The sequence below is a fragment of the Ochotona curzoniae genome, unplaced genomic scaffold, assembly GCF_017591425.1.
Source record: "Ochotona curzoniae isolate NIBS_2020 unplaced genomic scaffold, NIBS_Ocur_1.0 contig_66, whole genome shotgun sequence".
Lineage (NCBI taxonomy): Eukaryota > Metazoa > Chordata > Mammalia > Lagomorpha > Ochotonidae > Ochotona > Ochotona curzoniae.
The window spans coordinates 20,193,694-20,208,322 of NW_024466512.1; the positions used below are offsets into that span (position 1 = coordinate 20,193,694).

The window sequence follows — 14,629 nt, forward strand, 5'->3', positions numbered from 1 at the left end:
TAAGGTTCCTAGGAAGGCAGGACACGGCTCAAGTCCTTGGGTTCCCACCACCCATGTGGGAGACCAAGATGGAGTTCCTGGCTCCTGGCTTTAGTCTGGCCCTGTCCTCTGTCTGTTGTTCTTTATTCCAAGGCACCATAAGCAGTGAGGTCTTTTCTCTGCAATCACCAGAAGGTTTCAAACCCCTTACCCTATCACCAACATGCCTTGGGAACCCCACTTAGCACTTTATTGGAAAGGCAAATCAGTTTTACAGAGAGAAGGTGAAACAGAAAGAGCTTCCAACTGCTGGTTCATTCTCTAAGTGGCTACAACAGTGGACTGAGCCAATCTGAAGCAAGGAACCAGGAGCCTCTTCTGGGTCTCCCACGTTGGAGCAGGGTCCCAAGGCTTGGGGCCATTCTCTGCTGTTTTCCCAGGCCATAAGCAGGGAGCTAAATGGGAAACGGTATAGCCAAGACATGAACTGGCACCCATATTAGAATCCTGGCACTTGTAAGATGGGGATTTAGCCAATTGAAGCCATCTCATAAGCGTCTCGCCCCAGCACTCTTAGGAACAGTGTGTACCTTTTGACATGTGTGGCAGAGAAACATAGGGGCAGCTGCAATGGCCACTGCTCCATCTTCAGTGGCACTGCCCTATGCAGAGACAAGCACTGCCTGTAGGCAGGGACAAAGCGGAAGGCTTCCAAGGCCTCCTGCTCACCTGAATATGACCTAAGTCATGTGCTTAAAGTCTACCTTGAAATCTCCTTGAAGAGTTCCCAGAGAATGGAGTTTGCTCAGTGTCACAAATTGGGGTTGGGCAGTGAGAACCTACCTCAGGACCTTGGCAGTGAGCAGCTTCCCTTCAGGGAGGTATTTGTCATAAAGGTCTTTCTCAGATGGTTCATACTGGGACACATGAGGGTAGTCGGCAAAACCCATAACGGAGGGCCCCAGGCTGAAGGGAGAAAGACGAAGTCTCAGGGTGGTCAGCAGCAGAATCCCAGCCTGGGGATCCAGACTGTGACCACGTCTATGATGGATAGCGGTCCTGGCACCTGGCAGGATAAAGTAGGCTCTGCTTTCTAGAAATGATGGCGAAGCATCACCAAGACAGACAGGACTGGGGAGGCAGTTCCCACCGCCTGGCAGCACCGCTGCATGGAACTCACCCAGTGCTAGAAGGGAGAGAACAAGACCCCAGGTGCAAAGAAGGCTATTACATCTGGTGACTGCAAACATGATATTGTCACAGAAGCTTTGTAAATTGTGACCTGGCACTACATCACAAAAGCTGAGTTTATTCAGAATGGAAATGGGCATACCACATTCTTTATTGCCAAAACACCAAATAAGAAACGACTCAGGGGTGGGCATTTGGCCTTGTAAGTAAAACATCAATTCAGAAGCCCAAGTCCCATATCAGAGCACCTGAATTTGATATGGGGCTCCTGCTTCCTGTGAACATAGACCCTGGGAGGGAACAGGACAGCCTGAGTGACTGATCCATCTACGCTGGGGGCTTGGAGTGAACTCTAAGCCTAGGAAGAAGAGAAAGATGAGGGCAGGGAGGAAAGCAAGCCTCTTGAAGTATGAAAAAATGTTTAAAACTTGCAGAGACTCTTTACTCCTCCTTCATTCATGCCGTCGTCATAGCAGCTGACCCAAGGCAGGAACAAAGAAAGGCTCAGAGGCCTGCTTCACTCACCCCAGGAACACGCCACTGGGCTGGACCGACCTCACGTAGCCCCTCAGGAGCTGCCCTTCTTTAATGTCCTGGATGGAGCCAATCTCTGGATCTTCTATTTTGCTTTTTGTCTCTGGGTTTGTTCTAAAGGAATAAAGGGGTCACATACATACAGCTGTAACCTCTTTTCCTTCCCACCCTCACATCTGATATGCCTGCAATGATAACACTTTGCATGGAAGACTACAACCCTTGCTCTATCAGTAGGGCATAAACCACAGAGCCCAGCGTTTCTGTCTCCTGACTTCCTGTGTTTGAACTGGCTATGCAGACCAGGGAGTGAATGACCAGTTCAGAGGGAGGTCAAACCTACACTCTCAATTAAAAACACCAGGTCTACTCACTGAGCAAGCTGACCTCACGTCAATCTCCATGACTTGCCTGCGTCTATGCAGCCCTGTGGCTAAATTATACTCCTACACCTGGCAATTTAGGACACCCAAATTGAGACTTCTTAACCCTTTCCTGGCCAAAAAAGAACTGAGCACAGAGTTTTAACAATCTGAATGTCCCCAACATTTTTGGACCAAAGTGGTTCAAGGTTTAAGTGGCTGAGATTATAAAGTGATATAAAGACAGTAAGACAAAATTCTGCGTTGGCTACAGATGACCTTCCCTTAGCTCTCACCATCATCTTGTCCTAGTGACACAGAAACGCACCTGGACAATAAAGAAAAAACAAAATAAAACAAAAGAAACCCACCTGGACAATCGCAGTGATAAAGCCAGTACCGGCTTTTCAGCAGACAGGATGTAACATCTAGAATGACAGCAAGAGAAGGAAAGACTCAAATGTCAGCATCTCTGGGGACTGCAAGGGGCCCAGCTCCCTCTCTGCACAGCCAAGATACCCGACACCTGACTGGTTCCTCATTCTGTGGAAACCTGCTAAGGACTCCAGATCAACTGTCACCCATTCAACTCATCTGGCAGGTAACAGCAATGCTACCCTGGGGCTGGCGGTGGGTTAAACTGGCCACCTGTGACATCAGACTCCTATATTAGAGTGCTGGGATGCATTATGCTCTGTTTGCAATCCAGCTCCCTGTTCATGTACCTGGGAAAGCAGCAAATGAACAGCCTAAGTGCTTGGACCCCTGTAAGCCTCATGAGACACCAGGATGGAATTCCTGGCTGCTAGCTTTGGTCTTGACGCCCTTTGAATGAATTAGCTGGTGGAAGATCTCTGTCTTTCTCTTACTGCACATTTCAAATAAATAGAAATGAATCTTCAAGCCTACCTGGCAAGCTCATAGTCATATGGTGTGAACACACAGTCCCCAGCTTATGATGGTTTCACTAACAATGTTGTGAAAGTCATACAAATTCAGTAGAAACCTTGCTTTGAATTTAAACTTGTCTGGGCTAGTGACATGTGCTATAGCATTCTCTTTCTCCTAGCCAGCAGTATAGTTATGAGGCCAAATAACTAATAATTTCTAATATGCTGTTGCTAAGTTACGACGTCCAGTAAAAGCTGCATGGATTAAATGCATTCTCGACTAAAATGAGTTCATTAGGAGGAGGTCAAGGAGCATCTGTGATCAACTAACAAGAGCAGACCCTGCTTAGTCCTGTCAGAGCCTGCTCTCAGGTCCATGGCCATGCGATGAGGCAGGTATGGCCATGAACATAGCAGAGGAGGACCAGTGAGGTTGGAGCAGAGCAAATTTCAAGCAGAGGAAGCAAGGGAAGTGGGGGCTGCTCTTTGGTCCTCAAACTTACTGAATCTAAGATGGCAATTAGTAATCCAAAGTCATCATTAGAAAGTATAGAACCTGAGAGGTAGAAGAGACTTTTAAGGATTTATTTATTTTCGATTGAAAAGGCAGATTTATGGCTGCGATGGCCAGAGCTGGGCCAATCTGGAGCTTCCCTGGGGTCGCCCCACGCAGGTGCAGGATCCCAAGGTTTTGGACTATCCTAGGTTTAATACCTGGCTCTAGCTCTTCACTCTTGCTTTCTGCTAATGCAAACCCTGGGTGACAGGGTAATGGCTCAAGTAACAATCTCTGCCAACCACACGGGAGATGTGGATTGAGTTGCCAGCTCCTGGGGGCCACTGAGGGAATTTGGGGAGTGAACCAATAGACATGTAATGTCTCCATTTCTTTACCTCTCAAAAATAAAAATGAAAATGAGAGACCAATTAAAAAAGACAAACACCTGTCCTACACTTTCCATGCCTGTTTTTTTCTGGTACAAAATCACGCATTAAAGAATAAACAGGTAACAAGAGGAAGAGCTCACCTGACCACCTTGCGGGGTGTGAAGTCCTGTAGGGGTGTCTCAGAGTAGGAGTCACTCACATGAAATATACTGACTCTTCCCTTCTTCCCAAAGGGGAAGGAGACAATCAGGCCCTTGTTGGGAGTCACCTTCACCACTCGGCCCATGGCCACTGTTCCTTCCTCAAGCTTGTGAGGACCTGGTGGGAGAACGAATGTGATTCAGGAAAAAAGAAATGAGCAAAGAAGTTGAAATCCACTACGTGCTGGGGAATGCGGAGGCTGCCCAGTCTTGGGGTGGCCAGACTGAGTAAGCTAGACTAATCATAAAGACCAAGCTCACCACACCATGTAGTTAAGAATTACAGGGCCAAGTGGTGACAATCTTTTCTGAGGAATTTGAGAAAACCAAGTATAAATAAGAGACCTGGACAGTTGCAGAATACCACCAGCCAGAAAGCAAACTTTCTAGAAGGCAGCACTGGGCTGAGGATCCCCTACTGAAGGCATACTTCCACTGGGGCAAGACTGCAAGATCCCTTCCCAGGCCAGGCACGTTTCAGCCCCATACCTATGAGTGAGAGGCACAAGAAGGCCTTGGAGGAATCTGGACCAACTACGGTGGCCTTCAGGGCTTGGCCGACCTGGAACTTCTTGTCTGGACGTTTCAGAACCTGCAAGGACAAAAATAATCCTATGATGTTTGAAGGAAAGTTCATCATTTGTCAAAGACAAACAAACATCTCCTACAGCCCATCTTTTAGCAAGTCTGGGGTTCACCGTGTCCACTGTGAGCACATACATGCAGACAGGGAGCTGAGTCCAGGGCACCACACTGACCTTGAAGCTGAGAGAGGTGAGCAATAAGGGGATTCTTCCCCGGATGTCTGGTGCAATCTCCACTTCAAGCCATTTCTTAACCATGTTGTACTGTGCAGGGCAACAGGGGAGATAGGATAGGGCAGATATAAGTATCTCTTCTTTCCATCCACTGAAACAGTCTCTCCTAAAATCGCTTTCCCAAGGGACAGGAAAACCGTGTCCCTCCCCCACCACTGCAGCTGCCCAACCTTCACTCCTCACAGGTCTCACTCACTCATCCAGGCAGAACACAATCCCTCCTCACGTCTCAGCTGTGGAGGAGGCTGAGAAGACCTGTGAGACGTCCTCAAGCTCAGGGACCAGTCCCCGACCTCTCTTCCCAACTCCAAGCTCAGCCATGCCCAGAGATCACTAAACACCTCAGGGTCCAACTGTAAGTCAGTTTAGATTGCAACTCATCACTATTTACAGTGTCCTGCCCTCACAACGCATCCCATTTTTTTAAAAGTTAATTTATTTGAAAGGCAAAATAACAGAAGGTAGAGAGAAGGGGAAAAGTTCAGAGAGAAAGAGAGAGAGAGAGGGAGAGGGAGAGAGAGTGTGTTAATCTTTCATTTTCTAGGCCACCCCCAAATAGTCACAACGGCCAGGGCTGGGCCAGGCTGAAGACAGAAGCCTAGACTATCCAGGCCTCTCACATGGGCCATATTCTGTTGTTTTCCCAGGCAAAGCAGTGGGGAGTTGAAGCAGCTACTCACATTGGGGTGTTCACATGGGATCCCAGTTCCACAGGTGGTGGCTTAACCTGCTACACTGCAATTTTACCCCAATTTTCAAGTCAATTCAACAAAACCGTCATCAAGCAATCACCAGACACAAGGACAAATAAAAGCCAGGTCAAGCCAAGAAGATCAACAACTGCCAAGTAGTTTGCAAATAGTATGCAAATAACCAGAGCAGCAGGCAACAGTAGAACGGCCAATACCCTGCTGAGTACAGAGGAGACTGGGCAGTCAGGAAGGGTGATCTGAACCTCCAAGGGGGGCGGCCAAGCCAGGAATAGAAAGCAGCATGAACGAAGACTGGAGGGGCAAGGACAGGTGAGGTTCGCAGAGGGACTAGTGTGCAAGACATGTGAAGTCAGATCAGGAAGTACCTGATCCACCATCCCCCTAGCATCGCGGGTTTGTGAATGTCAGGTAGCCAATACGAGCAAGCATATGCAAGAGGCATCTGGCAACAATGAAGAGTCAGCCTCTTCTCTGACATTTTCCAGGAGATACAGGTTACACTGATCTCTTCTTTACAACTACCTTCTACTTAGGGACACATCAGCCGATACTCAACTTCAATTGGCCTTGCACTACAGCTGAATTTCACAGAAGGCAAGAAGCCTTAAAGTCTAGTACAACATTTATTTTAAATCTTTTCCTGTGATCTATTTTTCTTTCCATCTTATAGCTGACCTTTAAATAAGCAGAATGATGAGCTACTGCTAACCGGTTCATAAGCCATGGCCTAGCTTCCCGAACAGATTAAGAAGTTCTCCAGAAGCTGACGTCATGAGCTGTCACTCACAAGTCCAGCACAGGCACAGACACGGCTCGAATGGCCTTTGCCTCCAGTTTCAGCCCCTTTTTTCTGAAAGAAGGATGGCATTACCTTGCAGGGCAGCAACTACTCACCTTCTTTAAGAAGCAAGTCACAGTTTGCCCAGCCTGGTACTCTTTGATTTTCTCCACAGGACTATCAGAGTAAGTGTCAAGAGCAGTGTGGCCATCCTTTGCCAGCTCACTGTTGGCAGAAAAGCAAGGAAGAGGTAAATGGATCTCTGGATAAGGCATCTAAGCTTGAAACAGCCTCCCTCAGGTGGCCAAGCCATGACAGTAGAAAACTCTCCCTCCCATCCCCCACTGCACGGTCCTGCTTCTCTTCTAAGGAGATGTTCGCAGTACTGACCACAAGGCTCTCTTCTTTCCATTTAACTCACATGGTATGAACAAGATGTAATGATGTAGGCAGCATATAACAATATTGATAAACAAAATTCCCTTACTTTTTCAAGTTTTAACTATTGCAGAACTACTTTCACAAATAAACTCACTGAATCTGACAACAACCTCCTATGAAACAAGCAGGGTAAGATACTAGTAAATCCATTTTATGCTTCTAAACCAAAAGTTGAGATCAGAACTTCTGGCTGAAAAATCCAGGGCTCTGTTCCCTCTGCTAATCCTGCCATCACAATTTTCTTGAATCTCTTTATGTTCTCAGAAAAACAGCAAGGGACATGAATGTGAAAGTTCTCAGATGATAATTACTTCAAAGCAAATGACAGAACTGGTATTACTCTTATTTATGAATTCAAATTCATTCCTAAAACAGATCAATAAAATGGTATAAGTAATTCTAGGAAAACTGCAAATACAATAGCAAGGGCTGATGAATGTAGAAAATGGGAACCTTCCTACACTAGCATGACTGTAACCCCACAAGAAATCTAAGAAATCCTCACACGTGTACACAAAGGAACATTCAAAGCTGGTGACTGTGATATAATTCATAAAAGGGAAGTTTCACACAACTCCAAATATTTTAGAATATGTATAAAGGGATCTTCAAAACTTCACGGAAAATGCAGATTATGAAAAAAAAGAACTATACATCAGTCAAAATAATCTTTTGTTTCAATTTCTTCTAAAAATTTAATTTTATTTGAATGTCAGGAGAGGTGGATAGATGCATATCTTCATCTACTGACTCAATCCCCAAATGCCTGCTACATTTGTGGCTGGCCAAGACCAGGAGCCAGGAGCTCTTCTGGGTCTCCACGTGGGTGCAGGATCCCAAGGCATTGGGCCATCCTCGACTGCTTTCCCAGGCCACAAGCAGGGAGCTGGATGGGAAGCAGGGCTGCCAGGATTAGAACTGGCGCCCATATGGGATCCTGGCATGTTCAAGGTGAGGACTTTAGCCATTAGGCTACTGAACCAGGCCCTATACTATGTTTCTTAAGGGTATTGAAATTAAAACAAGTAACACTACCACACAGGTGCATGGATAAGAAAGAAGATGTCATGGAATCTGTCCACCTGTTTGTCATGGTAACTACCTCCTCAGTAAATTCACTCCTGTCCTGGCTTGGTGCATTCACACAAGCTCCTACCACAGTCTTTCAAGTGTTAGGGGTAGACCAACCACAGCAGTTAATCCAGGTCAAGCTTTAGGACCGAAATGTGTCTGTTCACAGAGTCCACAGTAACCTCCTTTGCAGCATTCATGCAGGTAAGGTATCTACTCTCAATCTGAACCAACTACTCTTCCTTGAACTTCATTAACAGTTTAACCAAAACAAGACATTACATCTCAAAGATACCATAGACTAAAACCACTAAAATGATACCGCCCACTTTTACAATAAAATCTGGAGAGGGACACACTCAAAATCTACAAAACAGAGGTGGTGTTGCAGTGCAGTTGGTTAAGCTGCCGCTTCCAACACTATCATCCCATATGAGAATACTAGTTTGAGTTCTAATTGCTCTGCTTCCAATCCAGGTCCTACTTCCAATCCAGGTCCTACCAATGCAACTGGGAAAGTAATGCAAGACGGTGCCAGAACTTGGACTCCGGCCATCCACATGGGGTACCAGTATAAAGGACTTGGCTTTTGCCTGAGGCCAGCCCTGGTTGCATGGCCATCTGGGGAGTGAATCAGAATAGGAGAGCTCCTTCTTTCTCTGCTTCTCCCCTTTCTCTGGCACTCTGCCTTTCAAACAAAGCATATCTTGAGAAACAGTCTGTATCATGGAAAATAATGATTAAAAAAAATTAAAGAATATTTTTTTTAAAAGTCACAAGCCTTTCCAGAAGTGCCAGACTGCCACCTGACGCTTTCAGGATGCTGACAAGCCCTCCCCTCAGGAAATTCCTGTGGCGATCCTTCCATAACACACCCACACCGCAAGACCTACCACCTAGAAGGATCCCAAGGATGACCCTGCCAGAGCCTTTCTCATGGTCATGTTCATCCGGCTTTGCTCACTGCCAGATCTAACTGAGATGGGTTCTTTCATGGACGAAGCAGAAGCAGACAGGTCTATGAATCAAAACGGTTAGGAAGCTCTGCAAAAGTAAGCCTAGACCGGATCTCCTACTGCGTGGAGTGACTTACTAGCTTTCCTCCCCCAGAACTTCATGGAGCACTCTGTTCTGGGAGTCCACTCAGCATGGCCTCCAAATCCAGCTCAGCTCAGTCACCAGACAGTAGTCACACTGAGGGAACACGTATTCTCAGCTACCTATCCATACTGAGTTAGAGAAAACTCATTTGAGAGCAGTGATTTTTTTTTTTAAGGTTAGATGTTGACAAAGAGAACTATAATCAGTCTTAAAACTGATTCTTCGGGCCCGGCGCGGTGGTGCAAGTGGTTAAGTCCTCACCTTGCACGCCCGGGATCCCATATGGGCGCCGGTTCTAATCCCGGCAGCCCCGCTTCCCTTCCAGCTCCCTGCCTGTGGCCCGGGAAAGCAGTTGAGGACAGCCCAAAGCTTTGGGAACCTGCACCCGCGTGGGAGACCCGGAAGAGGCTCCTGGCTTCAGATCGGCATAGCACCAGCCGTTGTGCTCACTTGGGGAGTGAATCATCGGACGGAAGATCTTCCTCTCTGTCTCTCCTCTCTGTATATCCGCCTTTCCAATAAGAAAATAATAAAAATAAATCTTAAAAAAAAAAAAAAACTGATTCTTCAACCTTTGACACAGTTCATAGTTTACCTCATATAAATCTCTTTCAATGAACTCTAGGACAGTCAAATATCCATGCTTGACAATTAAAGTGATCCAAACAGAAAGAGATGAAATAAATACTAATATCTAGCAGAATCAGTACCCAACACCAATACCCAGTGTTGTCTCCATTAAACCATGCTACCAGAAAAAGAAAAAAGCATTTGTCCTACCCAACTTCCTCCACACCCTGATTTGGACCCACATGGATGTGTATCCTTCTCAACTATGTAAACTACTTTTAAAATAAAATAAAATTTTAATTATATATTAAGAAAAGACCATGTTACCAGATACCACTTACCTTGGCCGAACACTCAATTCCGGGATTGTTCGGATAAACCTGGGATGACTTATTGGGAGAAACCTGTAGAAACAAGTTAAGTTAAGTCACTTTTCTTTCTTCAGTAACACAGTCATAAAGCCACCCATTTCTCCATCACATCATCATTGATGCAAAATGTGTCTTGTCTGTGATAACAGAATTACCCCCACCCATTGCCCCAATCTTTCAGAATCGTCATACCAGACTCTGAAAAATATTTTAATATACTATTTATACTAACTCTTTCATTTTGCAATAAATGAGGAAAATGGAGCAAAGTGGTGCAGCAAATTAAGCTATTCCTTAATCTCTTAAAATTCCTACATAACACACTGAAGCACTGGTTTGCGTCCCAGCTTTTCTACTTTAAGTCCAGTTTCCTGCTAATGCAACAGAAGACAGCCCATGTGCTTGAGTCCCTGCCACATAGAGACATGAATGGAGCTCTTGGTGCCTGGCTTCAACCTGGCTCAGGCAGGCTGTTGTGGACATCTGAGGAGTAAACCAACAGATTGGAGATCTCTCTGGGTGTCTGTCTCTGTACCTTCCAAGTAAATAAATGCATCCTTAAAGAAAAATGAGAAGACTAGGGTTGAGGAGATAAGTGACTATTACTGCTATTAATATGCAATTACTGGTTAGACTTTGAAAGTTTTTATTGTTCTAGTAAGAACTTGTGCTATAACAGTGTACGGTGTTAACTAGATTTAAATTGGATGATTATAATTTAATTTAAAAAAGACACTGAGAGAAAGGGTGAAAGCGAGAGTACATGAGAGCCAGCTGCTCTTACACACTGGTTCATGTCCCAAATGCCTCCAAATGGTTCTCAGCTAAGTTGGAAGCCAGCAGCTAAAAATCCAGTCCAGGTCTCCCATGCGGGAGGCAGGGATCCAACTACTTGAGCCATCACTGCTGCCTCCCGGGGTCTACATCAGCAGGAATGAGGAGTAAGAAGCCAGAGTTGAGAATCAAATTCAAACACTAAGCACTCAAGATATGGAACACAGGAATCTGATATCTTAATTGCCAGGCTAAATGTCCGCCCCCAGAATGATTATAATTAAGGTCTACAGTAGAGGGTGAATTATGATAACAACTGATGTATTGTGAGCAGTCATTATTAGCCAGGCAAAAAAAACCCACTAAATGTTCTTTCAGTCTTCCCAAAGATCCTACAAGGTAGCTGGTGCTCTCACTTCACAAATTAGGAGAATAAAGTTCAGGGTTATGTAATTTTAGGCAGTCACACTCAATACGAAATTCTAAGCCAGGTGTGACCCTAAACTCATGCTCTGAAATACTACATTGTATTTCATATATCTTACACAAGTGCACACGTTTTTAACCATAAAAAAGAATTCTTTGGCAAGCGCCTTTTGCTAATCAGAGAATCTCTATTATATGCAACTTTCTGGAACCTGCCTACACACCCTTTTCTTCTTCCACAATTATAACCATCACCCCTCAAAGGCAGGCCACCCCTCCAAAGCCTCCATACTTGAACGTCTTCACGTCTCGCCCACCAATCACTCGAGCTGTGACTGTCTTCCCAACTTTCAGCGTGGTAGTCGGAGAGGTGCCCACTGGTACATCATCCAGAATGTGGGAAGCATGGATACAGCCAATGATGCCATCCTCCAGAGTCACAACCACGTGGGTAGGCTTTACAGCCTTGACAGTTCCGGTGACCTTGTCCCCAATGGACAGGGTATGCTTTTTCAGAGACCCCACGGTGAGTGCTGGATCCACTTCCTCATCCTCATCAACCATCTCAGAGTCCTTCCGGCTCTGTCTCATGGTCCGCTTAGCAGCTGGGCCCTCCACAGCCAGAAGAAAGCCAGTCACTCCCGGCTCCGTGGTCTTGAGTGTTAATGAGACACCCTGCCCCACCTGCAGTTTCTCTGAATCGAAGTGGAAAGTGTCATTGAGGTGAGATGACAGGGAGAAGGCAGCCAGGTGGCCAGTGCCTACCAAGGAAGCTATGGCAAATGACTCCTCCAGGTGCTCCACAATCGCCTGGTGCTCGCTGCCTCTCTTCAGCTGCAAGAGAGAAAGAAACCCAACTCTCTGGTTTGTTCCTGAAGCACTGGCCCCACCCAGCTGGGCAGGGCTGAGGGAATGCTTAGAAGCCTAGTCCCTAGGCTAGCGTGAGCTGTAACAGAACTGTTTTCACCCCCTAAGCTGAGCTTTCTTCCGAATGCTAAACCCACAGTGCCTCCACAGAATCCCCTGCTGTGGTTATGTTTTGAATTCAGAGTCCCAGGCTCTATCCCAGGGTGATCCTGACACACAACCAGGCGACCTCTAGTGGCTACCCAGTGTAAAGACACCTTGGCTCTTGATCCTGAGTCCTGTAGCTCCATCCACCTTGCTCTTTCAACTGTTCATTAAAGACATGCACAACCAAGACTGGACCTAATCTCCCTAATATCCAAACGGCGTTCATGCTCCTAGATATCTACATTTCACTTAGACACAAAATGGCTTATGGCCCTGCTGGAAAACCGAGAGGCCGACATTACCCAACTACAGGCTATGACTTAAATTTCCTGGACTAGACCCTGCTACTAGGTGCTAAGCACCTTAGACAATGGTCGAGTATATTCACCACCCAGAGGAAGACACTTTACACACAGAAGTATACAGGAAGAAAGACAGGAAAGGGTGTGGACTGATGTGTTGTCTTAGAATCAGAGCTAACCAGACATACTTTGCTTGCTCATATTTTTAAAGCAAGATAGATTCCAACACTTTAAACAAACTCTGCCCACTCCTAAGAATGACAGCCATAACAATGCTAGCTTCAGGTAGTTCAGGTAGACTAAAGCGGATGCTTTAGTTTCTTGACCAGGCTGTCAGGGTCTAGTCCCTGCTATACCTTAACCTCACACACTGTTTCATTCACTCATGTTGCCAGTTAGGGTTCTCCAGGTGGGACGACCACACAGCTTATCACCTGAATCAGAGTGAAAGTTGGCATTGCTAACCACACGAGCATGAGATGTCGGGAAAATCCAGGCACCTCCCTGTGAACACTGAGCTGCAGCCCTGAGCACACAGGATGGTGCTGGAAGCGTGTGTGATTGTGAAACCACAGGAACAGAAGGCACACTCACCTTTTTAGCTTTCCTCTCCACCAAGTTCTGGAAAAGGGAAACATGCACCTCCAGCTTTAACATATCGACATTTAAGACAACAACCTTCTTTTTCTGTCCAGACTTCACCTCCTGCCCTGTAGTCACAAACAGCATGATCACCCTCCTGGAAGCCGTTGAGAAGGCGGCACCATTCTGGTGCCCCAAGACTCAAAAAAGAGAAAAGAGAATGTGGCCCTGGGTCCACACGGGGCACAGCTAGGAGAACCAAAGAGCCATCTAGCATCATTCAAGTTTAGGTGAATCTTAACTTATGCAACCAGATACATCAAAATCTAGACTTAACCTATAATCACAATTAAAGAAGTCACACTAGAACTTTTCTTTAGTGCTCAGCCAATTGTTTTGAATTACATTCACACAAGTTAGGCATACCAAAAATTTCTGAAATCAACTCATCTAGCCTGTGTATGACAATTTGGGAATTCTGTGTCCAGGAGAGGAAGCAACAGGCAAAGAGTCTCTCCCACTAACCACAAGAGGGACAAGAGGGATGCACTCACCGGCTCGATGGTACTTGCTGGCTCTCAGGACCAGGCCAGGCACTGGGCCCTCACTGAACAGCACAGAGCCATCTTCCAGCACCTCCTGCACTGCTAGGTCAAGGATCATCCCTGGGGTCATCTTGGCCAGTGTCTGGATCAACACAGAGTCTGCCAGAAACCAAGAAAGTGGGGTTGGGAGGATGAAACCATACTCTCACTGCTTTTGCCCTCTGGATGTGTACCCTGTGGACCTAAGCACTATGGAAGGCCATGAAGCACTAGACCCACCGAGAATGTAAGCTTGTTCACTAAAATCTCCATGGAAACCTTTATCACAGGCAGATTCCTTCAATGGTCCTTGCTAATCCTATCTGGTCACAGTACATGAAAACAGTCAACAGATACCAGGAACACTGGCTGTCGTTGAGTTTCTGAATTTTTGTTCTGTCCTCTTAAGCCCCTTGTGCTCTCAAATTCCATGAGAGCTTCAACAGTCTTCACAATGATGTAAAGTCCAAGAGGGGACAGTAATGTCTCTCGTGAATCTTAACGGACCTGTGCTCCAGTTCATCATACATACATACTGAATGCAGAAGTGAAAAATGAAGGAAATCAATTTTTACAAAAGCAAACCCGAGACCACAGTACTAGCAGCAATTCTTTAGACTGGCAGGGGACAAGAGGGAATTCTGGGATGTCTGTAGTGATCTTTATTCTAACTTTGATGATAAACAGAGGTATTCAGTTGGTAAGCACTTACTGGGCTGAATAATTAATGATTTAAGCACTTTCTTTTTTTTTTTTTAAAAAAAAAAGATTTATTTTATTTTTATTGGAAAGGTAGATATACAGAGAGGAGAGACAGAGAGGAAGATCTTCTGTCCAATGATTCACTCCCCAAGTGAGTGCAATGGCCGATGCTATGCCGATCTGAAGCCAGGAGCCTCTTCCGGGTCTCCCACGCGGGTACAGGGTCCCAAAGCTTTGGGCCGTCCTCAACTGCTTTCCTGGGCCACAAGCAGGGAGCTGGATGGGAAGCGGGCCTCCGCGATTAGAACCGGCGCCCATATGGGATCCTGGGCGTGCAA

General features: G+C 46.0%; 1 protein-coding gene across 1 annotated transcript in view; it reads right to left on the reverse strand.

Moving 5' to 3' along the window:
- PDCD11 (programmed cell death 11) overlaps positions 1-14,629 on the reverse strand; it is a 38,250-nt gene that overhangs the window by 5,558 nt on the left and 18,063 nt on the right. Inside the window, exons 18-28 of the mRNA XM_040992172.1 lie at positions 13,560-13,709; positions 13,018-13,133; positions 11,400-11,941; positions 9,878-9,940; positions 6,470-6,578; positions 4,803-4,892; positions 4,534-4,636; positions 3,985-4,162; positions 2,438-2,494; positions 1,696-1,818; positions 823-945 (exon numbers count right to left, since the gene is read on the reverse strand). Of these exons, the coding sequence (XP_040848106.1) occupies positions 823-945; positions 1,696-1,818; positions 2,438-2,494; positions 3,985-4,162; positions 4,534-4,636; positions 4,803-4,892; positions 6,470-6,578; positions 9,878-9,940; positions 11,400-11,941; positions 13,018-13,133; positions 13,560-13,709 (1,654 nt within the window). The remainder of the gene's footprint in view (positions 1-822; positions 946-1,695; positions 1,819-2,437; positions 2,495-3,984; positions 4,163-4,533; positions 4,637-4,802; positions 4,893-6,469; positions 6,579-9,877; positions 9,941-11,399; positions 11,942-13,017; positions 13,134-13,559; positions 13,710-14,629) is intronic.